Source organism: Meriones unguiculatus, chromosome 1 (assembly GCF_030254825.1).
Source record: "Meriones unguiculatus strain TT.TT164.6M chromosome 1, Bangor_MerUng_6.1, whole genome shotgun sequence".
NCBI classification, from domain to species: Eukaryota; Metazoa; Chordata; class Mammalia; order Rodentia; family Muridae; genus Meriones; species Meriones unguiculatus.
Window position 1 is genome coordinate 117,134,414 of NC_083349.1, and position 27,132 is coordinate 117,161,545.

A 27,132-nucleotide genomic window follows, 5' to 3' on the forward strand; every position below is an offset into this window, starting at 1 on the left:
AGAGAGTCAGAAGAACCTCTGCCCAAGATGGCTTCTGTGAGGTCGTCTCTGCCCGCCGCCTTGTGTTCCCTGGCAAAGACCCACCTCGATGATCTCCAGCATCTCCACCCGGGTGATCTTGCCGTCACCGTCCAGGTCGTACATGTTGAAAGCCCAGTTCAGTTTCTGCTCGAAGCTGCCCCTGGAGGTGATGGACAGGGCACAGATGAACTCTCGGAAGTCGATGGTGCCGTCACCGTTCTTGTCAAAGGTGCGGAAAGCATGCTGCGCAAACTTGGAAGCATCTCCATAAGGGAAGAACTGCAAAGAACACACAAGTCAGGGATCAGGAGCGGGAGGAAGTACAGACGCAGAAAGGCCCCCAGCATCGAGTCAGGAGCAAGAAGCCGCCTGTGCCCACCACAATGTAGCCTGCGTGCTGAACGCGGCTGGAGACGTTGTGGGCCTCGGATGTCAGCAGAATGCATTGGGCCAATGATGATCAAGGGAAGGAGGCAGAAGGCGAGGCCTTCTCCCCACATGTCCGTAAGCACAGGACAGACCATTTCCTGTGGCTGCATGTGGCTTCCAGTGAGGTGCAGTCACTCAACACCTTGCTTTTTTGTAGTTCCTTTAGCCACTCACCTCCAGGGACAGGACAGAGGCAGGTAGCAGGCCAGATGGCGTGGCACAACATAAACTTCTAGGTTCACCACACCACAGGATACAGGGACCTATGGGGACCAGTTTTCTGCCTCTGTCTCTGGTGCCACGACACATTGTGTCACCTCCCTGGGTGAGATTCCAGGTTTCTTTTTCTTTTTCTTTTTTAACAGGGACTTTTCCTTTGCAGAACAGACATTTAAAAATCCCTTAAAAATAGAACATGACTAGGCTTATTGTAAGAGACATAAAGAGCTTTCTTCACAGAGCCAGCAGGCAACAGGCTGCGTGGGTGACAGAATGGACACAGGGAGCAAGAGGATGTCTATGGCAGGGTTGAGACCTCTAGAGTCAGTTTACAGTGGTCCTGGTACAGGACCGTAGGCCTGTCACAGACAGCAGGCAGTTCTGAGCACTGACAGCCACAAGGATCTCAAGACCCCAAACAGAAAAAAACCAAAACCAAAACTGTGTTTGTCCAAAGTGTGTATGGAAGTGTGCTTGCTTTTCTGTATGAATACATCATCAGTAGAGTCACTGGTAGAGGACCAAGCTTGCTCTCTGCTGTTCCTGCCCTAGGTTTTGCTGGAGTGAAGGGACCACATGAGCAACTACTATGATGGTCACCAGGGTGTTCTCCTCAGCCCGGCTGTCTGTCTTTTCAGCGTCCCTGTCCATGGGGCCATTGCTCCAATTCTGTCCTTGTCTGACTTTCCTCCAGGTCCACTGGGGCAGCTCACCAAGTAAAAGTACTTCCTCTTTGATCTGCGTTTGATTCCAGGAGCTCAAATAAAGAGGAGGGGACAGAACTGATTCCCAAAAGCTGTCCTCTGACCTCCACCTACATGCTAGGGCACCTGTGTACCCACACTCAAACACAAGTCATGTATCACACACAGGTCCGTATACACTAATAATAAAGTAATTTTTAAACTGGAAAAAGAAAAATTGCCATAGAAACGAAATTGGCCTTTCCATTTCAGGATTTTACACGTGTGTCCTAGAAAAGACACAGAACTACAGGGGCAGAGAAGCCGTTGCAGACTGTGTCTGCGGCAGTGGTTCCCGATCTGTGGGTCATCTGTGGGTCACGACCCCACTCAGGGAGGGGATTAAACAACTTTCTCACAAGTGTTGCCTATGACCACAGGAAAACACAGAAAGTTAGGTTATGATTCATAACAGTAGCAAATTTACAGTTAGAAAGTAGCAATGGAAATAATTTTATGTCTGGGGGGTGGGTCACCATAACATGAGGAACAGAATCAAAGGTTCACAGCAGTAGGAAGGTCGAGAGCCACTGCCCAGCAGCTGTCCCTTCTCTGCACTAAGCGGTGTTTCTCTTTCTCTCATTGTGCAGCAAAAATCACCCCAACACTTCATCGCTTAAAATAAGGGCATTTGCTTCACTTTTCAGAGCTACTTATTTTTTTTTCACCAATCTCCCCTGACACACACTTATTTGTTTGTTTGTTTGTTTATTTGAGACAGGCTCTCACCCTGCAACCCTGGCTGGGGTAGTACTAATTGGGCAAAACCAGGCTGGCCTTGAACCCACCTGCTCCTGCCTATCAAGCGCTGGGTTTACAGACATGTAACAGTACACCTGGCCATCAAACTTCACTTTTATGTAGCCCTGAGGGTCAGCATTGTCCTTTGTTTTCTTACTCCCTAACAATATATTTCTCCCAACCTCCCCTTCTCAGTACTTAATCAAAACTCCAACTTTTGTTTTTTATTGAGCGCCATCCTGGATGCTGGGGGTGCGGAGACTAACAGCTTGAAGTCCTTGGGCTCCTGGAGCCCAAGGATATTGTGGCAGTCATTTGGAGTCTGCCCTAGTCCTTTTTTTCTTAACATCGGGATGAACAGAGCTCAGGGGGCCTTAGGAAGGGGGTTCTGCGGAGAGATGCTTTCTTCTTCTTGACCTGCTCAGCAGGATTCTCATTTTCATTCATCCCCACCCCCTCCCTCTATACTGAGGGACTAGAACGTGCGGCCGATGCCAGGATCTGAATACGGAGAGGAACAAATTCATACCCGATGCATTTCAACGCGCATCTTGCCCTTTGCCGGTCATGGGCACCAGGGGAGGCTGTCCCTTTCGAAGGTGGTGTTCTTAGGTAAGGCTGGAGCGTGAGATCTGGCCCTGGAATGGAGAACCCTTCAAAGATCCCCTGGTGACCCCCGTGGGTGGTTTATCCACCAGAGAGCACTGGGCACTTCTCTTTCTTCCCTTCGGTTCTGGAGTGTGATATTTCCACTTTGTTATGTCTCTTGGCATATTTTTAAGTTTAAGGGATAGCTGACAGCTTTACCTAAAAATAGCTGGGAACTGTAGGTCAGTATATTAAAAATTAATTTAGAACTGGAAATTCTTGAGAGAAAAATCGATCACGGATTTTGGACTATAAAAGTTACATGCGCCTTGGAAAAGGCCTATTTACTGACTCCCATGCACTTGCTTGTGGAAGAAGTGGGCGTTTGCTTGCGAGCTGTAGTGTACCTGGAGTGATCTCTGGAAACTCTTTTCTGTCGTGTTTGAGATTTTCTTATCGGAGAATAGCTCTCCGTTTGATGGCTTGATCATTACAGGAAAACGGAGCCACACACTCTCCAGTCTCTTCAAGGAAAATCAGGGTCTTGAACTCAAATCTGTTTCTCTCAGAGCAGTACAGGGCCTGCACATACTGGGTTTCTCCTTTCTTTTTTCCCTCCCTCCCTCTCTTCCTCCCTCCCTCCCTCTCTCTCTCTCTCTTTCTTCTCATCATATTCTTCTTGACTTTTCCCCAGTTCCATCTATTTTGCTTCAACTCCTGTATTAAATATTGATATAAAAGTACTTTTTGTTGACAGCGAATTTTGTTGTTACTATTTTAAGATAGGGTTTCCCTGTAAGTTAGGCTATCCCTGAACACTTAATCTGTCTGCCTGCTTCCATCTCCTAAATGCTAGATTGCAGGCATGCACCACCACATTGGCTTTTAAAATGAACGTCGAGATTATACCTCATTGCCTGTATAGGATACTAGTGTTACCTAATTTAATTCGTACAATAAGACCTGGTATTATAAATTTTATTTTCGAGCCAGGTAGAAATAGTACACTTGGGAAGCAGAATCAGGTGGATCTTTGTGAGGTCAAGGCCAGCTTGGCCTACAGAGTGTGTTCTAGAACAGCCAGGGCTACACAGAGAAATTCTGTCTCAACCCTTTCTCCCTGCCCCCTCCCCATTTTTTTCATTTAATGGATAAAGTGCCAACATTTGAAAGATTGGGGAGTTTGTACAAGATCTAGGCTGTAAAAATCAGGATTTGAATTGAGATCCACCAAGTCACTGCCATACTTTGTGAGTCTTTTAATCAGGAGTTGGTTGAGGAAAGAAACAGAAATCCATGTTTGTTGAAGTGTTATGTAATTTCTAGCTTCCATCATTCCCCAAAGCCTGAAATTCTCTGCTGCGTTCGTCGCCATCTGCTGGCAGTATGTATTGTGCGTCAGAGAAATGGCTAAGATGCAGCCAGGAAAAATTGTTAAGACTGGCTCATTCTTTAATTTTAAAAACATTTCATCTCAACATTGTATTAACTGTTGGTAATACCAATAGAAAAAAAAAACCCACAGAAATCATTAATGACAGTGGAAGAATTCATGGTGGCTTGAATGAAAATGACCCCAACAAGCTAATATATTTGAATGCTTGATCCCTAGTTGGTGGAACAGTTTTGGGGAAGGATTAGGAAGTGTGGTCTCGTTGGCAGATATCTGTCATTTTAGATTTCAAAAGCCCACACCCTTCACAGTTGCTCGGTCTTTCTGGTGGATCTAGACGTGAGCTCTCAGCTACTGCTCCAGCACCAGCTCTATCTGCCTATTGCCATGCCTCCCACCACAACAGTCATGGACTCGACTTCTGAAATGCTAAGCCTCAATAAACTTTCTTCTTCCTAAGTTGCATTTGTCACGGTGTCTCATCACAGTAATAGAAAGGTAAATAAAACAAGATATTAATGAAATAACTTCATAAATAAGCATGAAATACAAATTGTGTGTAAACTGTACATAAATTCACGAGAGGAGTAATACAATATTATGAGTTTTAAACTTTAGGAAAATATGCAGTAACTTCCTCTCACCTAACCACCAGGCTTAATGGTCCTTTGATCTTCTGCATCTAGAGTTTCAGGATCATACAAATCTCCTGACTGAACTCATAGTCTTGCCCCAGGGAGACGAATACTCAGAAGAAGAAAGAGGACCCTACAAAATGCCTGTGGTCTTTGGTCTTTGGTAGAAACAGGAATCCTTGCAGAGTCAGTTAGCTCTATAGCAGAAGCTTTTCCTGAGACAGGTTTTTTCCCCCTGTGCTCCTTCGGAGGGTCTATCCATTGGTGAGTACTGAAAAATTCATTTCCAAAGGGGGACTTGCCAAACCTATGTATTTATCCAGCCTGCTTACAGGGTAGGGGTAAGGAGTTTCTCGAAGAATATGGATGACCCCTAAATAATCGCGTCACTGCAAAGCCTCACCCCATGGATGATGACATCACAGATCCAGCAGCGTGAAGTCCCATTTGCAGTTAACTTTCTATTTCCTATACATCCTAGCATCTTCCAAGATCACGTGCAGCTTAGGGGTGGGGAATAGGAATGAGTGATGTCTGGGATCCTAACTGAGGGTCATGAAACCCTCTCTCTTCCTTGTACTGTGGAATATATACAGCTTCCTTACCACTACCATAGACCTAGCCATCATGTATTGTTCTAGTTAATTCCATGACTGCCAGGCACAAGGTTTCTTTACTACAAGATGATGATAGGATGATCATTTGATGGCTAGAAGGAAGAGCCATGTCATAACAGACCTCTGTGTAGAAAGGCTGGGCTGCTGGCTGCAAACATCCTGAGGCTAATCTGGTTCTTGGTTTTGGCCATCAGCTTTTCTTTTCTTTTTTTTTGGAGGGGGGAGGGTGATTTTTTGTTTTGTTTTTGTTTTTTTCAAGACAGGGTTTCTCTGTGTGGCCTTGGTTGCCCTAGACTCGCTTTCTAGACCAGGCTGGAACTCACAGAGATCTGTCTGCCTCTGCCTCCCTGAGTGCTGGGATTATAGGCATGTGACGCTGCGCCAGGCTGGCTGTCAGCTTTTTGGTTCCTTGAGGTCTGGCCTAGGACATGACCCCAATGCCTTGGTTGCTTGGTTAAGTCCCCTGACCTGGTGCATTGCTCTCAGTAACCTCCTGCACATCCACTCTCAGGTCTCCAGTCCATTTCCCCCCAAACTCCAGAGGAAGCAAGGATCCTGTCAGGTCTCCAGCTGCTGTCTGCATCTCTGGGTCCAGTTCTGGGCTCCTTTGTTCGCTGTTCCTGGGGCTTTTGTTTCCCCAAGGCTCTTGCTGTGCCCTATGGCTGCAGCCCTACTGTGTGTGAACCGTTGTCATGCTGCTGTCATTGTTTGAAAAGCTCCTTTTTTAAAAAGAAAAATCCTCTGTCTACCCACTCTACTTTCATTTTTTAGCTCTTGGGTCAGATCAACCTGCTGCCTTCTTCACCCTGTCTAGTGTTTGATGACAGTTACCACAGTTGTGAAGTGCCCACAGGACTGCTGACTTACGTCATCTGTGAGCTAAATAGAACAGTGAATGATTTTGCCATCACTTTAATCTCTGATGCCTGGTCCCAGGCTAGGTACACAGTAGGTGCTCACTAAACGTCTGTTGAACAGCATAGCATCTTGGCTCAGATGGGTGGTGCCATTTGCAACTCCACCCAATGGGCAATACAAAGGGAGAGGTGTGTTCTGAAGTCAGCTGTGCTGAGGAAAGCCTACCATTTGCCTCAAGCCCCACTGTTATTACTACTTTCGTTGATGATTCATGGGATGAATCACCCCAGAACAGCACGAGCAGTCTATATTGTGGATAGGGAGAAGAAAGGAGAGACAGTTCCCCTTAATTAGAGATGGTGAGTCCAAAACCAGTTTCCCTGTTAACGTGTTCATTCAACGGATATCCACAAACTCTGCATGAACAGGAGGGAGGCCAAAGAGAAGTGCTGGAGAATATGCAGGAGAAGCCCTGGGCTCTGCTCTCCTGCTGAGGCAACTAAGCAGGGGTAGATGCAGTCACAGGCACATCCCAAACACCTGAGTTTCCAGGATGGTGATTAGGGGAAAGATCTCCCACTTCTTCTCCACCCTAGCGGGTCACTCAGGTTTCAGAGCTGCTCCATCTCTTTCCTCTCTGTAACAACACACACTGTTTCATAATTGCGCCGGTCCATTTGCGGTGTTGATTGCAAAGCAATAACGCTTATTTATGGTTCTTGCAAAGGACACTGGGTTTTGAGAAGAAAAGTAAGTTTCTAGAGAAGAGGGTTTGCATCTTGGGTCAGAGCACACAGTGTTCATGGCCTAAACAGGATGGGTGGGAGCTCCAAGGAGGCAGGTTGGCTGTAAGTAAACCTAGACCCGTTCATTTTCAGGTTTCTTTCCCTTTAGAATTCCTACCACAGGAAAAGCAAAATCTCCTTAACACTAAGGAAAGTTTTGCATTTTGTTCTTTATTGTATCTTGACTCCCTCTTAGAGTATGGTCTGACACATTATGTAGGCGTTTTCTAAATGCCTGTTGCCGAGGATGTAACCTGTTGTAGAAGAAAAGATGTAGGATTGAAGTGATAGAGTATCAAGATGTGGCTTACCTCTAAGATTTCTGCTACCCTGGATATAAAGTGAGGGAGAAATCAAAGAAGCTTCAGGGCTCCTTTTAGTTATAATTTTTATTTATTTTTCTGATTCTGAGTAAAATATAAAATAGGTAGATAGAGAAACAGACAGACAGTGGGTGTAGTAGTGTGTGGCTGCAATTCCAGAACTCTAGAAACTGAGAAGGATGATTGAAAGCTTCAGGCTAACCTGAGCTGTGAGATATTGTCTCACTCAGACAACAGTCCCTTCTAAACAAACCTCAAAATAAAAAGAATAATAAATAAACAGAACTTATTACTCCCAGGATCAGACTTTGAAAGTGAATATCTATCGATCTATCTAATCTATCTATCTATCTATCTATCTATCTATCTATCATCTATCTATCTAGCACCTATCTCTTCTTTTAAAAATTATTTTATTTTATTTTCATTTCATGTGCATTGGTGTTTTGTCTGCATGTATGTCTGTGTGAGGGTATTGGAGCCTCTGGACTTGGCATTATAGATAGCTGTGAGCTGCTATGTGGGTGCTAGGAATTGAATTGGGTCCTCTGAGCCATTTCTCTAGACCCCTATATCGACCTTTCAATCTGTCATTGATCATCTAACTACCATCTATCTATTTATGTATGGATGTATGCATATATGTATTTATCTATATCTATCTATTATATATCATCTAGCATTTATCATCTACCCATCCATCCATCAATCATATCTATCTCTCTATCTATCTATCTATCTATCTATCTATCTATCTATCTACCTATCTATCTATCATCTATTTATCCATCTATCCCAGTGCTCATAACAAGTCTATAGATCCATAAGTACTTCTATATTACATCCTTATATTCTAATCTAAATCACCGTCTCTATCTTTATATCTCTGCCTCCCTTTGTTTTGTTTTTTTTTCTTATCTTTGTCAATTTCTCTTTTGAAAGTGTTAGAGATCCTGAGGTGTACTGTTGGCTATATGGACCAAATCAATTCTCTTTCCTCCTATTCAGTGCATAATTTCCAATGTATATTGGGTCAATGGCATCTTGATTAGGGAAAGGGGATTCCTCCAGCACTTTGCTTGATGATAATCATGAGCCACCAATTTGTTCTTATTTGTTACCAAAAATAGGAGGTCAATAATAAATCACAGCCTGGGAATTGTCACGCATTTCCATTTAGAGCCAATGTGGTATATTAGAAAGAAGGTTATTTTGTTGCTCTTAAAGGTAATTGATTTTTGGAGTTAGGCAGTAGATGAGCATCCTTGAAGATGCTGGTGGAAGCATGACTGTCACAGGGAAAGTGGAAATTAGGCTACTTGCCTGGCTTTTTCTTTCATTGTTCTTCTCAAGTGGGTGACACAGTAGATTTCTCCCGATTATTTGTTTTTGGTTTAGCCTCTCCAGAACAAAGTGTTCTGCTGAAGCTCAATTCTCATTTCATCCCACACCCAACTCACTTCACAGCATCACAGGGACACTGATGAGTGAGCAGCCTGGCTACCTCTTGGAATCCTACACTTAGGTCATCAAGTTGTGATCCATGGGAGATGGAGCTGTTATAATGGGACTGGTGACAGCAATGACAGAACATGGTAAGAAAGTTCTGGTTGTGAAAGTTGAATGATTGTGACAAATGAACATATTCGGGCCTGTTGCAAGAATATACATATGCCTTCTGTTTTCTGAAGGAAGGAATTGTTCTGCCAACTCTAACATGCTCCTCTAAAGTCTGCTCTCACTGCCTTCTCTTCAACTTTCAGGTTATACAAGGTCCACATAGTTCATCTCTGCTAATGCAGGTGAGGTTTGACAACAGAATAAGGGACAAAGAAATCCTATCATGTAAAGAAGTGAGGATGGGGGACTGGGGAGACAGCTTAGTAAAGTGATTGCCACATCAGCCTGAGGACCTGATGTTTCATTGTTTCTTCCATTTATTTGTTTCAATTTTTTCTCCTCTTCCTCTTCTTCCTCCCCCTCTTCCTCCTCTTCCTTTTCCTCCTCCCCCTCCTCCTCCGTTTTCTTCTTCTTCGGCTGGTTTTCATATGTCCCATGCTGCCTTCCAACTCAACTTGTACCTGAGGATGACCTTGAACTTCAAATCCTTTTACCTTTAGTTTCCCAGTAGTGGGGTTAGAGATGTGGGCTTCCAAGTCCCATTTGTGTGGCACTGGGTACTGACCTGTCCTGTTTCATTCTTTTATGGGGAAAAGATATGAGTGATGAACCGGTGATCATCATTTCATGTATGCCCACTATGTGCTAGGTTTTGGCTAGATGCTAAATGTATGCAGAAAAGCATTAAAATGATCAGGTCTCATGTGCCTAGGAAGGCAAGTGTAGAGTCACAAACTTACTTAGTAACACAAGGAAGGGCAAAGGTGAACTCAGTACCAAGGCTATGGGTGTTTTCTGGCAGCAGCATGGGTAGGTGCAGGCTGTCTACCTTCTAATACAGTCAAATCCATGCAGACCCAGGTCAGCCAGATAAGCATCTAGTTAGCATCAGTGATCGGCTGAGGCAAGGGATGTGGCAAAAGGGAAAACTCTGAGGAATTCAAGTTCTCGTTTTTTTAGGATAGCTTGAGGAACATACTCCTTCCTGCCACCAATTTCTAGGAGATCAGCAAGCACAGATATACCCTGAGGATTACCAGGAAATCTCCTGGCTCTCTCTTTCTTTCTAAAAACTTTCTAAAATTTAGTTATTCTCTTTACATCTCAGTCTTAGTCTACTTCCTCCTCTCCTACCAGTCCCTCCCCTGCTCCTCAGAAAAGGGGAATTTCCTCCCCCCACAAACCCACCACAGCACACCCAGTCACCTCACGACCGTGTACTTCCTCTTTCATAGTGCCTTAGGCTCTCTATACATAGGTACCCAATGGGCAGCTTAATCTCCATGTGGGTCTCCTAGGAAGGGGTCTCTGTTGCATGCTTCTCAATTCTGGCTTTCTTTTCAAACGGTGCTAGACCCAGAGGCTAGGTGTAGGAAGAAGGAACACAAACAGAAGGAACTGTGTTTGTGCACATAGGGTAGTATTATCCCACCACATAGGGTGGCCTTATCAGGACTTCAGAGACCTTCCTACTGGCAGAGACAGATCTAAGACCTGAATACCAATAGGATACGTTCTAGGAAGGACCTTCTTCATATAGCACTTTTTTTTTTCTTTTTTTCACAACTTAAGTCCTTGTTCTTTACCCGATCTCTTCCTGGGAAGTAATGCTAGAAAATTCTATCAATTCTCAAGCCACTGGTACAGAGGCACCAAATCAGGGAGTAGCTGTTGGTGCGTGGGGAGTCTCTGGAGTGTGTGCCAGGGACATCATGGCAAGGCTCCTTTCACACCCAAGGACAAAGGGCAGATGGTCACTATGGTGGGCTGGTGGATTCTGGTGCCAGATCCGGTACTTTCTCTGCTTACAAACATCCTGCAGAGTGTGGTGACAAGAGGCAGGCCTAGTCGACAGGAGGCAGAGTCTTGGCTCCCACTGGGTCAAGTACTGACTGAATGACACTGGGGAAAGGGTTTAGTTTTCTGTGCTTGTTTTCTTTTACACAGAAAAGAAGATTTACTCTCTGTGAGACTTAGTGCTTCTGCCAACCCCTGGAATGCTAAATCTGTACAGTTGTTGATATTGTCTTTGACAAGAAGCACTGATTTAATTATACTTCATAGCATTACATGCCAGGCATGCTTCAAGCACATTTTTAACATATGCGTATGAGCCTCAGTGATCTAGGTACCACCGCTACCCCATTACACAGGTAAGTAAATAAAGGTACTAGGCCAGCGGTTCTCCACCTGCGGGCTGCATCCCCCTTGGATGTAGAACAACTCTTTCACAGGGGTCATCTAAGAGCATTGCAACTATCAGATATTCACATTAGAATTCATAACAGTAACAAAATTACAGCTATGAAGTAGCAATGAAATAATTTTATAGTTAGGGGTCACCAGAACATGAGGAATTGTACTAAAGGGTCACAGCACTCGGAAGGTTAAGAACCACTGTGTCAGGCTATTATGTACCTTGCCTATGGTCACATACCTAGTTAGTGGCAGGATCTGAACTCAGGCAATTGGTGCCTAGGGTTAGATGTTCCACACCTCTGATCAAACTAAAATGGAAGCACAGATGTGAACAAGTGTGGATTCTCCATTCTGTCATTCTGGGTCATCTGCATCCTTTGTAGTGAGACCTAGGCTGCTAGGAGACAGCCTGGGGATCAGCAGGCTTAGAAGTCTCAGACTAGTCAAAATGCTCGAACACTGTTTACCGCCTGTGGCCTCCAGCACAAATCTATAGCGCTTGCACTTTCTTGTTCAAGAAGATTCAGGTGTGTGTGTGTGCACATACTTGTGTATATATCTATGCATGTGTGTATACATGTATGTGCATATGCATATATTTGTATATGCGCATGTAATGTGTATATGCCTGTATGTGTATGTTTGACCTTGTATATGTGTTTATTGTGAATGTGTATGTGTGCATATTGTGTGAAAATGTGTGTGTGCAAGTGTGTGTGATTATCTGAATGTCTTTATTGTTTGAACATGTGTGTGTGCACATGTCTGTGCAGAGTATGTATATGTGTTTATAGGGAGTGTTACGTGGGCCACACCTAGTAAAGTGCTACATCAATTGAAGGACCCAGCAGAGGTCTCTGCCTGTGGGTAGAGTTTGGATCACGTGCTATACCACACACCTGCTGCCGTGGGTACAGTGTAAATATACTACGACCCAAGACCAGCTCTAACCTGCCTGTGCAGAGCAGGGCTTCTTAAACGACCCTGGACAGGTTTATCTCTTAGAGTCCCGGGGAAAATGCAAATTCTCACTCAGACCACTTTGCAATGGACCTGGGTTCTGCATATTGAAGACATCACAGTAGTTGCTTTTTCTTATCCTCCTGGGTCTAAGGACTTTTCTGGGGTCTTCAGGGTCTGAAGCAGGAAACTCAGACACACTGGACAGTCAGGGAGGCATCCTTTAATTGTCAGGTGGCGAACAGTGGTTGAGGCCGGCAGGCACCTTACTGGTCATACCTTAGCTTGCACAGCTGAGGCTGCTGGAAGGCAAGACTGGAGACTGAGGAGTCTCCCCGCCACCAGCCACCAGGCCTTGTTTATTGTTGGATGTCCTGACTCCCTGCGGGGAAGCTCTCCTCTCACAGCTCCATATTTATCTCTGAGTCTGCAGGGAAGGCAGAGAGCAGCCTCCCACAGCCTCCCAGGGCTCCCTCCAGCAGGCTCATGAATAAATATGTGGCTCCTAGCTCCTGGGAGAGATCTCCAGGCTTTCCCCCAGGGGAGGGGAGGGCTAGTGGTTCCTGAGAGGGAGACTCAGGCAAGCCCAAGGGTGGTGAAGGGGTGAGCCTGGGGTAAAGGGCAAGAGTGGGGATGGCACCTGAAGTATCGGAATCATTTCTTCACTGGAGGCCTCAGTTTCTCGGCCAACAAGCTGGGAACTGGAGTAGAAGGCCAGAGGGGCTCATGTCTCTGTATAGTTTTACAGAGAATCATCCAGAAAGAAAGGGAAATTTTCTAACTTAGAAAGCGCTCTCCAGATACAGTCCGGACAGTCAGTATCTCTGTAAAAGCACAACAGAATGTTTTTTTTAAAAATGTATTCTATTTAACCTATCATATTCAAAAGCCATCATACCACTACCATTTCAACAATGGATCAACATGGAAGCTATGAATGAGATGTTCTGTTTGGGTTTTGTTTTGTGTGTTTGTGTGTGGGGGGGTATCTTTGAAATCACAGAGCCCCACCCCTCCTAACCACATGCCAAGTGCTCACTAGCCTCATGGGGCTTATAGCTATTAGCTGCTGCTTAAGCTCTTAAACAGCCCTAACAATACCAAGGAATGTGTCCCAGAAACACAGGCTGTGATAACACACGTGTACTTCAGGAATACGTACCAGTCACACGTTTGGGGTACATGTACACGTTTGGGGTATATGCACAGGCATTTGGGGTTTTAATGTGAGCCAGGAAAACTGTGTGCCAATGAGAATGTACTGAAGCACCTTCCCGTCCTATCAGAACCCCACAGAGCTCCTAGAAAGGTGAGAGGCAGGTAGTCAGGGCCTGCTGCTTACTGTGGGACTTGGTAGGATCCTGAGGCCCCACACGCTGTACAAAAAAGAATGGTTACCTCAAGGACGTGTCCTACTGTTCAACTCCATGCTTTCTCTGCCCTCAGTGCTGTTCACTCACCTTTCCTCAAAGGAAGCACATGAAGCCTTTGGACCAGAGTAACACCTTCCCTTACAATTTTGTCTCCTTATCCCTAGGTACTGTGTATCAGGGAGACTGCAGAAATTACCCTGGCTTTATGTGATTTGCCTGAAATGTTTGTTACTCTAGCAAATCCCAACTCCTGTCCCCCACACTCCTGACGAGATACAGCAACAGTTTCTCTTGCTCCAAGAGGCAACAAACAGGGGCCCTTGTCTTAGAGCAACGAGTGAGCAACGAGAGGTCATGTCAAATGCTGGTGTGGCTTGGAGCAGACCTCTGTGTTTTCTGGGCTTCAGGTTTGGGGTGTGTGAAGATGTCTGCTCCCTAGGGTTGTTGGGAGAGTTGATGCAGTAGCTTATGTAAAGCATCCGTAAGGTGCCAAGCGCATAGAAGATGCTAAAAAAAGCGACCCAACTCCCAGTCCTCCTGCCGTTGGCATGTGGATACTGGTTGTAGAGCCTACATCATAATTCGTGATGTCTCAGGAGACTAGATGTAGTCAGCCTAGAAAAGGACACAGTTGACTTCATGTTGATTGACACACATTATTTTAAATCCTTTTGTCTGTTTTAATTCAGTTCCTACAACAGACCTAAAAAGTAGAGCTTGTAGATGAGGTAACAGCACAAGGAGGCAAATTTATTTCCTAAGGTCATGCAGTGACAGAGCTGAGGTGCAAGTGCCAGAAGGCCAGCTGCAGAGCCCCCTGGTGGCACTGATGAAGGAACTTAGGACATCAAGCTCTGAGATCCTGCACCAAAGTCAGTGACCCAAACCCAAATCACCTCAGACAGAACCCCATCACGGACATCTATAGTTTTCCATTTTACCCATTACCTGCTATTGGCTGCCCTTTTGCTCAGGGCTTTCTTCGGGTGGGAATGCTATTTTCTGGTGTGTCATTCCCAGCAGGCCTCTGATGTTTCCAGCACTGTACCCTATCATCTTTGAGTGTTTCTTTTGAGGACTATACTTCCCTACCCTGAAGCCCAAATGGCTCTCCTGGACTCTCTCTGGCGATGCCTTGTGACTATAGCAACTGGAGTGGTATTTAGAGTCTCGCTTCACCCGAAAGCTTTTTGTTAAGCAGTGGAGTTCTCGGAGATGTATGGAAGGATCCACTCCTGGTGACAAAAAAGAATCTTTGCGTGTCCAGAGGTGTGTGTGTGTGTGTGTGTGTGTGTGTGTGTGTGTGTAGCTGGGCTGGAGACTTTGTAGTGGGCAGAGGTTCTCCCCACTACGACTCAGATGTCAGCAGGCGCCCACCACTGGGGGCAGCACCAAGCAGAAATAGTAAGGTATTCTTGAAGCAGGACTCCTGAGGAGAGGGCAGGAAGGAGGCTTTGCTGGTTGGAGGGGTGGGTGAACAGCACTGGGTACGTAGAGGTCATGAGGTTGAGCAGTAGGCCATAACCATTCTCTTCTGCACAGCATTCAGTTTCCTGGCTGCCAACACCCATCCTCTACCTTTCCCTACTCCTATCTGAGAATCTTCTTGCTTTGCTGGTGGATTTTGGAGGTTCACACAGTGAGTCTTTGCCTTGGCTTTATTTATGCCTCTGATGCATGGCATAGACATCCTCACTGACTGGACCCAGGTTACATGCAGTGTTTGCCTTGTTGCCTCTCTGGATGGTGTGCTGAAAGGACCCCTAAATGGACAGGTTTGAGAAAGAAGAGAGGCATACCTGTTTCTCTCTGTGAGGACTGCAAGGGTAGTCTGCCTCTGCTCTGGCCAAGACCCCATACCTGATTTGTGGGGCCTTGCACAAAATGAAAATGGGGAGCCTGTTTTGTTCAAGCATTTTGAAGAATTTCAAGGTGGGTAATGGCAGAATTCTGCTCCAAATGGAAGTTGCTTCGGAGCACGGAGCTCTGAGCAGCTGTCTAGACCCCTAGTCTCTTGCAAAGGCCTGAGCAGCCAGCGCAGAGTTTCCCTCGCACCAGGCCCATGTCCTCCGAATGAGTTAGAGTGTAGGCAAATTTAAACTTATTTTCTGAAAGCTCTTGGGTGCCCTCATCACCTATACCATAGAAGGAAAGCCAATATGCTCATCCCATTCCACAACACCACCTGAGCTTGGGCCTTAAGAACCTTCCCAGTTTCATCGTGTTCCCTGTCTCAGGTACTCTGATCCTACGCTGATTATAAGGGGTCCTTCTTTTCCCCACACTGCTCATGCCAGCCACTTTGCCACCCTCTCTCCTTGGTGGTTCCCAATAGTCCTTTGTATCTCTTCTCAAAGGGAATTTCTGAACTTCTGAACCAATGTTTTTCCTTTCAAGCGCATCCCTGTAGCTTTCCCACCCTGCACTGTACCAGCGATGTCCCCTCTGAGTGATGCCAGCACGCTGTATTCTCCATGATAATGTACCTCCCCACAGCTCTGCTATAACGCCTTTCAGAGACTGCTTGGCCTGAATCATCAGTGTATCATCAGTGCTTTAGAGCGCAGAGTCCTGAATTAACATGTCCTGACTGATTCAATAGCTGAAGGCCTTTATTTCCAGCTCTATCGCAGACAGCTCTTTTCTTAGTTTCACTATTACATTAAACCAGGAGGTAGTTTTAAGGCCAATTTCAGCATTCCCTTCTTTCATAGTTCTTTCTGCAGGACGGTTCATTTGAAGTATTGCTGAAGGCCATGCATGGCATATGCCTTCAAAAACACTTAGGTTTCTTTGATGCAGCTAGTATTTTCCCCTGACTATAAAGACAAAGCACATATATGAAAACAAAATTCGAAACACAGAAATTAAGGAACAATTATCCAAAATCCTACCACTGACAGAGTGCTGCCATTCACAGCGAATATTTTCTGGAGGCTCCTCTATTGATTTGATAAGTATTTATTGATAAGGTTTCAGGCTTTAGTGATTGAGCAGTGAATCATACCAAGAGAAAAAACAAAAACAAAAACAACTTACACTCATTCTAGATGTCATTTGTCTGTGGATGTACATGTCTCTACCGGTTCACAGTAGTCTGTTGACACATGTATTTACAGTTTATAACTACATGTTCTTGATATGTTGCTTGAGTCTTCATGTCACTGGTATTAAATATGTGATTTTTTTCTAGTAGTTATGCATACATGTTATGTAATTTGTTTAATACAATTTGAATTATTCATTCACTCACTCACTCATTTATTTGTTTATTTATTTATTTGCAGTGTAGAGCCCAGAGCCTCATGCATAGTTGGCAAACCCACTGAGCAACACTTCAGTAATGGTTGAAAACGTTGTCGTTAAACCTCGGTAAAGTCGTTCCACTTATAAATTCAATCTAGTTATCTTCTAGGCACAAATTACTGGCAAAGCAATGAACACGCTTGACTTTTGACCCATATAATCAGAGGACAGCTAATCAAGATGCTCATTCATCTTACATAGCATGGAGCATTAGCACTCTCCCTATGCTTGCCTTTGATGGACAAAAAAGATGCCATTTAGGATACAAGCACTGATTTAATTCTCTGACTTCTAGTGAGGTTGGCTAGTTCTCCTATGCCCCTTGGAAAACCATGAGCAATGTTCTTTGCTTTTCTGTATAAACCTTGAGAATTGGGTGTGTCCAACTTGTTTCCCCTGGAACACATGTGGCTCAGGATATTTATAAGCACAGAAGTCCAACACATACATTTGTTGATGATGTCATATCACAGTGTCAAAAAGTTGGACCCCTGTGCAAATGCCAATTCCTTGGTGTTGTTCTAAGTGACTGGTGGTTTTTGGCGTCATACTTTGTTGTTTATAAATTATGTTTTAAGCTTATGTGTATGACAGTATGTCTGTATCTAGGCATATGCATGTGACCCTTGCAGGCCAGATGGTGTGGGATCCCTGGAGCTGGAGTTGCAGGTGGTTGTGAGCCACCCCATGTAGATGCTGGGAACAGGATCTTGGCTCCTCTGCAAGAGCAGTGCTCTTAGCTTCTGAGTCATCTTCTAGGTTTCTGAGATTTAGCACGTTGTTCTATATTTTCTTCTAATTTCTGCTTCCTTCTTTTTCCATTATCCTTTGAAAAGTCACATGTATTTTTGCATTGAATGACTAGACCACTGTTACATGCTTTCATGGAATCAGTTTCCCCTAACTGTCTTGAAGCATCACTTTATCCTACATGTTAAAACCTATGTTTGAAATAGTTAGTCTGTCTTTGACAGTCAGCCTACTCCCCTGTCAATACTATAGTATTTTAATTTTCATAAATGTCTATTTTGTTACATGGGAGATATTTCTATCCTTCTTCTTTTTATCATTACTTAAAAATAATCTTTCAGAGGAACTTGAAAATAATTATGCCAATGGGTACATCAACCAAACCAAGCAAATAGCATGAGCTGAGGTTGCTTTGAGCTCCTTTGTTCACTGAGGGGGAAGCTAACATCTTTGTAACAGTGCTCTTTCTAAGAACAAGGGTCATTGGTGGTTGGCTTATGTCTGCCCAATTGACTAGGCTCTGGGGTATGCACAGCATTCCTTTTCTCATAGGGCTGCAAACCTCAAGGTCCACAGAGAAGAGCCTGAATCTTCAGAGTGGCTCAAGAGGACACTCTAGGGTAGAAGGCACTGCAGTGGTGAGTGACTTCCAGCTGAGCCAAGCCTGCTGGATGGGTGCAGAAGGGGCATATATAGAAAAGGGATTCAGAAATATATTACCTCTTTCTGGAGCAATCACTATTGTCTAAAATTTGTCAGGGTGGCTGAGGAGGCATTTCCCAGGCAAAGTAAACAGATGCTGTCTCAGTGTACCTTCTAGAATAATGGTTCTCAACCTTCCTGATCCTGGAACCCTTTAATACTGCTCATGATGTTGTATGACCCACAACCATTATATTTTTGTTGCTACTTCATAACTGTAATATTGCTACTGCTACTTTTATGAGTCATAACATTATTATCTGTGTTTTCCTATGGTCTTAGGGAACCCTTGTGAAAGAGACTCTCATTCGACTCTCAACCGTGGCCCACAGCTTGAGACCAACTGTTGAAGGCTAAGTGCATCATGGAGGCGTCTCATTGCATCTTGGTATCAACTCTGTGTGGTAGAGAGAATTATCCTGTGTCATGGTGCTAAAGCATTGGTGACTCACTGAGACTCTCTAGTGTTCCAGGATTGGGTGCCAGATCTTTCTACTTTCTAGACTTTCATCTGAACCACTCTGGGCACTAAGAGACTGAATTAGGTCCCAGAAACCTCCATCTGAGTGTGACTGGAAATGAAGAGTGCAGTTGCCACCCTAAAGGGCAGAGCCATCTCTCGAGCCTCAGGCTGGGCAGTCTGAAGCAGGGCCCAGGTTGGGAGAGGCCCAGGGAAGATATGGAGACATGTGATTTGGGCTGATACTGATCTTCCAGAATTTTACTTGGCTCTAATCCCTGCATTAAAGACTGGCATTCTTTTTGTCTGGCTGAAGCAAGGAGTTATGAAATTGAGACAAAGAAAGAGCTAGGATGCAGTGATTGTAGGCACCAGATCAAAGTAGGCAGGGCAAGGTAGAGGTGGTTTCTGAGCTCTACTGAGGTGCTGGAGGAGCTTTGTATTAGGAAAGAAGACTAAGTTCCCCATTGCTGTCAGGGTTCTGCCTGCTGTCAAAGCTCATTCCTTTAAATGCCAGGATGGCAGATAAGCAGTCTGATGGCTTCACAGCTTGGAAGTAGGAGCCTGTCAGAGGGGCAGGGGACTTTGAACTTTTCTACTGCCATTTTAAATGAAGCTGGATATGCCAACATACTACAACCTACTTATGAATACGCAGATTATCATAATACCCTTCTTCCTGGGACAGAGCTACACACCCACAATGCTGCCTTACTTAATGGCACTCAGGGTCCAGAATTTTCTAAAACACAAATCTCACCAAAGCTGTTCTTTGCCTTTTATAACTAAGTTCTCTGCCCTTTCTTACCTGGAGGGAACAACATAGATCAGAAGTCAGTGCTTTAGAATGGCGTTGATGGACCTTCAACATAGGGTACCAATATATTCCATGTCCTCCTCCCAGGACTGTACATAGGCTTGTGAGTTATTTGCTTTCATACAGTTCTCCACGTTCTCATGTCTTTCATACTAGTCAACCTAGGGCTTGTTGGTTAGCTAGTATGTGTTAGACCCAGAGGAATCCAGATAGTACAAGATGCATCCACTGCACTCAATAACTCACTGTTATAATGACTCTTGTTCACACAGGCTGAACTCTTTTTCCAGTACTGGGGCTTTCTTAGCCTTCTCTTTGCATTGCTCCTGTGGCACTTATTCTGTCCTGTCTTATTTTATGGCTAAATGTTCGTGTCTTTCTTGCTATACTGGAGTAAAATGATCAAGGAGAGGAAACTATACCTCAAAGCCCAGAGCAGAACAGAGGATGTGTACTTGATTGACAGATGAGAGCAAGTGTGAGACTTGTCTTCATGTAAATGTTCCTGTCCAGCTTTCCCTCACTCCCAGCAGTGATGTGGATGCCGGTGGCCCTGGTGAGGATTTGAATTCTCAAAACCTGGGTTTGTGCTCTGACTCTAAAGCTTTTGGGGTGCGATGTTGAAATGAATACAGGGCTGCTGGAATGATCAATGAACAGTGGGCCATGGTTAAAATAGATTTTTATTGTGGCAAAAAAAAAAAAAAAAAAAAAAAAAAAAAAAAAACCTTCCCAGGCCTGACTATTTGGGGATCTCTGCAGCAGGCATGTTGAAGGCAGCAGGTCCTGGCCAATGGTCAGAACACGTTGGAAGTGAAGCTGACATTGAAATGTCATGATTATTGACCCAAATCATCTGTGGATCAACACAGAAATCTTCTCAGTAACTCTTCTGATTCTCTGAGTGAGGGTTCTTATCAGCAAAAGGGAGATACTTCCTCTGTCCCAAAGCTTTGGTCAGTGCTAAGCACTTGCATTTTTAGCTGCAAAGAGTCACTGGTAATTGTCAACCATGTGCTGGTGAAGTTCGTGGAAAAATGCTGGCTCAGCACGGATGTTCTGTTCTGCATCCAGCCATCATCTCCCTGGTCCACAGAAAAAGCCTGTTCTCTACTCTCCAGCAAGCAAGGTGTGGTGAGTGGGAATGAGTGAGCTTCCCTTGTGCTAGGCCCAAATGTGGATGCACAAGAACAGTAGGCCCCTAGCCAAAGGAGAACTGGCATTTTGCTTTTTAGCTCGAGGTTGCTTAGTGGCTGCTAGACTTCCCAACGGGTGAAAAGACACAGAGATATGGAACAGTGGAAGGTGCGAAGGAAGCAGCTCCCCATTTCTGTCATTGTATCATATTTCTAGGCCCTAGGGAGCCAGTCTGTAGATTCTGTTTGTATCCACTGCTCTGTAAGGTGGCCTATGCAGCAGCTTAGTGGGGCCAGAGCTCCCAAGAAGTATCCAGAGATTTTGGGATACGGTTCCAGGATAAGCCTACCCCTCATTGGTGGAGCCCATGGGAGATGGGGCCAGACCATAGGAGCCCAGAGAACTGGAAAAAGAGCCATGGAAGAGACTCCTCCTGGCTTGTTTCATTCATTGACAAGCTCCTTGGGTTGCCCTTTTGTCTGCTCAGCCCCAGTGTGTAAAAGAGCTTGGTAATAGTAAAGGAAGGAGGTGGGAGCAAAGTAGATCAGTGATAGGTCCCACGCCCACTGCCTGCCTTCTGCTAGCAGGCAATCAAACTGTGCTGGGGAGAGAAGACACTCTCTGAATCGAGGTATAGCTGGATCTCTTTGAGTGAGTAGGCCTATAACCAGTAACTAAGAGTAACTGTGAATGTGGGGAGTCTTGTCAAGCAGTTAAGACACATGATGGGGAAGTTCACTATAATGTGGTTGCTGTGGGGAGTTATGAAGAAGGAAAATCATTTGCCTGCCTCCCTCTCCCCCGCCCTCGAGCAGGCATTTCACCCAGGTGATCTCATTTAACAAGGATACCTTTGAATATGGCTCACTGTGTTAGTTTTCCATCGATGCTACAATCTCAGATTTGACTTGAACCAATACCCTTTAAGTCTTCCAATTCTGAAGGACAGAAGGGTGGTGACATGTTCTCTTGGGTGTCAGCCATGGTGTGGCATCATTATATGCCTGGTGGCTCTAGAAGAATCCATGCCATTGTTTTTCCTTACTTCTGGGGACTTACAGCCAGTCCTTGGCTCATAGTTCTTCCTCTTCCATCTCAGAAGCCAGAAGTGGTAGGTGCAGTACTTTCCTTGTCACTTAACTTTCAAACTATAACACAGCTGACATCTTTAGAGTATCTACTTTTGACTTCTAGGAATTTTGTTTCCATTTACTCAAGTCCTCTTTATGTCTTCAATAATGTTTTCTTCATATAACCCTATTCTTATTTCTTAAAGCTTACAACTTGACATCTTATTCCCGTGATAGGCTAGTATTTTCTGATTATTTACAGTATATAAGAGAAGCAGAGGTCTCTACATTTTCAGTGACTACATCTAGATGTATAAAATGAGTCATTGATAATCTGTTTTTTTTCCTGTTGATTCTCATGAAATTTTGAGGGCTATTTTAGCTCTCTCCATAATGAAAAATGTTCTGGTTAATTTCTGGTACTAGTGTTATTTTCCTATCATAATGCACCAGAAGAATTTCCATGAAAAAATTAAATGAAAAAAGTCAAAGGTCGTGAGTATCCCTTGCTCAGATTGGCTTGAATAAGACGTTTATGTCTAAGGAAAATGATAGCTATGGAGGTTTGTGGCAGCAAATCTTTCTAAAATTATAGACTTTCCTTCCATTATTGTTTCTTTTTAAGACGATTTTTATATTAACCTATCGAAATAACTGTTTATTTTAATATATTGATACAATTATATTAGAAAGTATAATTTTTCTAGTGCTAAACTGTCTTTGGATGCCTGACAAAATAGCTCACTTGATTGTGGGTGAGTGATTACTTTAATATGCATGAAATGTGGATGAGTAGGATTCATCCACTTGTATTTCTACATTTCAGAGTGGAGAAAATTTGTCAGAAGGCCTGGGGCAGGCTGACTGCTTTGGGATGTCCCTGGGCCTGATGTCAATGATGGATGACAGGAGAAGGGTGTCAAGCAAAGGGATGCAGGAGAACCAAGGGGTGCGGGGCAGGGTGGGGGGAGACGACATGTGCAAGACCTCGGGGAAATCTTTACTATTCAAAAGCATTTCTTGTCATAGTGCTTTAGGGTCTTCCCAGCTGCCCGGAAGAATTGAAACAAAATCAGGAGTGCCTGTAGACACTGTTGTCTTTTACAAGACTGCATGGAGAGATTCCTGGTAAAATGAGAGATGCTGTGTTGTGTGTGTGTGTGTGTACGTGTGTACATGCACATGGATATTGTTTCAAGATGTTATCCTTTCTCAGGCTCCTTCTTGTCCCAAAACAAAACAAAACAAACCCCAAAATGCCAAATTGGTCCTGACACATCATTACATAATACAAGTCTATTATAATTTTCCTACTAGCTTATTGTACTCATTAGCATTTGATTACACTAATATTCCCTTAAGGTTTTATTATGCTTAGATATGATAGGTTTGAAACTGCTCTCTTTCAAAAACAATGCACCATTTCAATTACCCTTTCCCAGTAAGTTTAATCCAGAGGTTTCTTTCCACTCTTCTCTTGAACTTCTTAGGAGTTTCTCTGTATTTTTTTAAATACAGATAGAGATTTACTATATATATTAAAATATATTTCATTTTCTGAGGCTCAGAATCTATTTGTAAGTTGTCCTGGCTAGTTTTATGTTAATTTGACTCAAACTAGAGTTATCTGAAAGGAGGAAGCCGCAATTGAGAAAATGCCTTTATAAGATCCACAAAAATGTAACACATTTTCTCAATTAGTGATTGATGAGGGAAGGCACAACCCATTGTGAGTAGTGTCCTGGGTTCATTAAGAGAGAAGACTGGGCAAGCCATGAGGAGCACTCCTCCATGGCCTCTGCATCAGCTCCTGCCTCCAGAAGCTTTCCCTGTTTGAGTTCTTGTCCTGATCTTCTTCAATGATGAACAGTGCTGTGGAAGTGTAAGCTGTGTAAATATTTCCTCCCCAACTAGCTTTTTGGTCATGTTGTTTTGCCACAGTAATAGAAACCCTAACAGAGACATAAGTCACTAGACTGAAAGACAATAGTGAGTGTGTTTATGGTGGATATTCAGGACCATTTGTGTAGATCTGGCTGTGTTCTGTTCTAAGTTACTTCACGCTGTATGGAATAATTCCATTCATTTAGGCTGTGCCTGGCTCTGGGTGATGCCCTTTTTTACACAACAGTTTACTTGATTTTGGATGCAAGTAAAAACACATGATGATCCTTCATTTTGTTTGTGAAAGTTAACAACCATCAGTATGAACTGTGAGGCACAGACAGATGAGCAACTGTGGAGGTTTGAATAAAAATGGTTCCTATAAGCCCATAGGAAGTAGGACTATTAGTAGGTGTGGAATTGTTGGAGTGGGTGTGGTCTTGTTGGAGGAAGTGTGTCAATAGGGGTGGGCTTAGAGTTCTCAGAAGCTCAAACCAGGCCTAGAGGCTCACAGTTTCTTCCTGCTGCCTGCCGATTCGAATCAGATGTAGAACTCTCTGCTACCTCTCTAGCACCATGTCTGTCTGTATGCTACCATGCTTCCCACTATGATCATAGTAGACTAAGCCTCTAACCTGTAAGCCAGCCCCAACTAAATGTTTTTTTTCATAAGAGTTTCTGTGGTCACGGTGTCTCTTCACAGACACAGAAATTCTGACTAAGACAGTGACTTATCCATACAAGTCAACAATAATACTGACAACTTTCCTAAAGTGGATTTGGAAGACATGAACCATAGACAGATCAAAACCAGTTCAGGAAAATCCAGGCCTGTGATTTATTGTATACACTGGGCCAACAGGGGATGCAGTGCCAATCTGGATCATATAAAAATCTGAGCACCTAAAGCTGGGGCACAGTGGCATTCACTGACCTGTTAAGATCCTGCACATGTGTCATGGGATTGACAGGAAAGATCCTCCCAACTGTCCTCAGGGCTTGGGCTCAGCACAATCGGTTCTGAGCATAGCCCACTGGATTGCCAGTGTGGCTTCATTTCAACTCATTTTAAAGTGACTCTGCCTAGAGAACTCAGCTTGCCTCCAACAGCTTCTACCTAATTCTCTACCGCAACTCTTTCTGCATCTCTCTGTATTTGCTCCCTGACTCTGTTTTCTTACAATTTGTAGCCTCTTGACTCCTTTTCAGCCATTCTATCACCCATCCCCCACACACCTGTGTGAAGTATAATGCGTGATCTGAAAGTTCATATTAGTTCTTAAGATTGGAATATAGCAATCTGTGGCTGCTAGCAGCCACACTGGGAAGTGAAATGGGCATGACGAGGCAAGTTTAGGGAAGTTTGCAGATGACAAAACTGGTGCAACTTGCAAATTCATTATTCAATAAATTCAGATAGGCACAAATGAGTTCACTGATGCTTCTGACCTAGTGCTCATGTACCCACCTGCTCTCTTCCTTCACGGTCAGCTGTTGCTTTAAAGTGCTGGGAGTCTTTGTGGTGACGTAGTTGAAAGCGTTCATCTATGTAAAGAGTCACCCCTGCCCCCACCTCCCTTAAGGAGGCTCACTAGAACAATTCGGTTGACTGTGAACAGTCAATGCCTTCATGTGTGACTTATACCGTCCTAGTAGAGAGTGAAAAAGGATTGCATCCGATAAACAGTAGGTATGGAAACCTTGCAGAACATTTATTTCCTATTAGGTCCTCAACGTGTAGGAAGCACTATGGTTGCTATTACAATGGCAGGTTGTCCAGGGATCTCATTCATAGAACCTGGGTGTCACATGCAGAGCATGGCTCTCCCCCACAGAGGTGTAAATGTCTTAATCCCTGAAATCAGTGATGCTGCTACTTTACAGGCTGCAAAGGGGCTCCTGCAGGAGAGAACAACGGAAGGAGTCAGAAACAGGAAGATGATTTCTGGATAGCCCCGATGGAGCCAGGATAAAATCAGTGGTTGTTAACTGAGCCCAGGAGGCAAAAGCAAGTGGAGATCCGATGAAGCTACACTGCTAGACTTTCAGGGCAGGGTGCAGGGGAAAGTGAAATCATGAGCTTGTGGAAAGGAGAAAACGTACAGAAATGGGCCAAGAGAGTGGACCATGGTCTGCATGGTCAAGATGACCACACTCTGCTGCCAGCCTTAGTTTAGCTTAGGAAAATAAGTTCAGACTTCTGACCCCCAGAATTAGGATAAAACTGTGTGGATTTAAGCTGCTCAGCATGTAGTCACTTATTACAGGCAGAAAATGAGACTCAGGTGATCACATCCTTGGACAAAGCAGGAATGACCACCAAACTTCTCTGGTCACCAGGTGCAATGATGACAGCTGGTCCTTTCACTTTTCCCCCATTATTGTCCCTATCTTCCTCTTCTGGATCAAATCTTCTGGATCTATCTTCCTCTTCTGGGAAGGTGTTGCCATGTCCGAAATGTGCTGCTGTGAACCTTGCTTATTTTTGCTTGGGCAAAGAAATGATAAAAAGTGTGTGTTTATGTATATGTCTGTGTGTGTTTGCACGCATGTGTGTATATAGATATAGGCAGCTTGATGCAAAAGAAAAATGACACACAATAGGTGCAATAATTCAACAATGTTCAATGCCAAACCTGCCAAGCTGAGGATGAATGTTGGTTGCCGTGGTAACAGCATCTTTGATCTGGCTTGCTATCTTCTCTGTGCAGCTTACTGCTGTGCATACCATGCACTCACAACACAGCATTTGGCAGCACAGCGTGGCAGGGTCCTGAACACTAAAGCATGATGAATCTTGCTATTTAAACTCTTCCTAAATTAACTGCATGGATGGCAAAAACCAGGAAATAAGTTTGGCAAAAGGGTAAGAGACCCTAAGGAACAATGGATGGAGCCTTGGACTCAGAATCTCTTGTTGAATTTGCTACCTCCTTTTTATGTGGAAGATAGGGTACAGTCAGAATGACCCCACAGCCCATCTTAGGTGTAAGATAAAGTTTATGGGAATGTCAGCTTAAACTACAGGAGGGAAGGGCTGAAAAGTGGCCAGGTTAATAGCAATTTCTCAGTATTCCTGAGAGCCAGTTCTTTTCACTGTAGATTTAGCCTATGCGAGAGCTGGTGTCAAAGGAAGACCTGTCTTTTGCATAAACACATTTATACCAAGGTGAACAAATTAGTAGAATAGGTGATGAGCCCAGCCTAGAGGGCTGTCCAACGGAGGGCTCATGGTTGTTCTGCTCCCAGGGCTTTTAGGAACTATGCGCATAGTTCTGAAACTCTGCCTCTGGACAGCAGGGACCCTAAATCCAAGATAGCACAATGGTGAAGAAATTTCTGAAGTTAACTTTTCCAAAAGTGCTCAACTAGCCCCATCTCAGAAGCTATGAAAAACAGAGCAGATGAGATCCACGCACACAAGTCACTGCAATGCAGGGTCTATACTGAGCCCTGTTTACCATGCTTGGCTGTGTAGAAAGTGTGTTCACACTCCCTGTAC

General features: G+C 44.2%; 1 protein-coding gene across 2 annotated transcripts in view; it reads right to left on the reverse strand.

The window, feature by feature from the left end:
* Vsnl1 (visinin like 1) overlaps nt 1-27,132 on the reverse strand; it is a 108,363-nt gene that overhangs the window by 11,772 nt on the left and 69,459 nt on the right. For both annotated transcript variants that reach the window (XM_021642309.2, XM_060365934.1), the window contains one exon: nt 85-300. In XM_021642309.2, the coding sequence (XP_021497984.1) occupies nt 85-300 (216 nt within the window). The remainder of the gene's footprint in view (nt 1-84; nt 301-27,132) is intronic.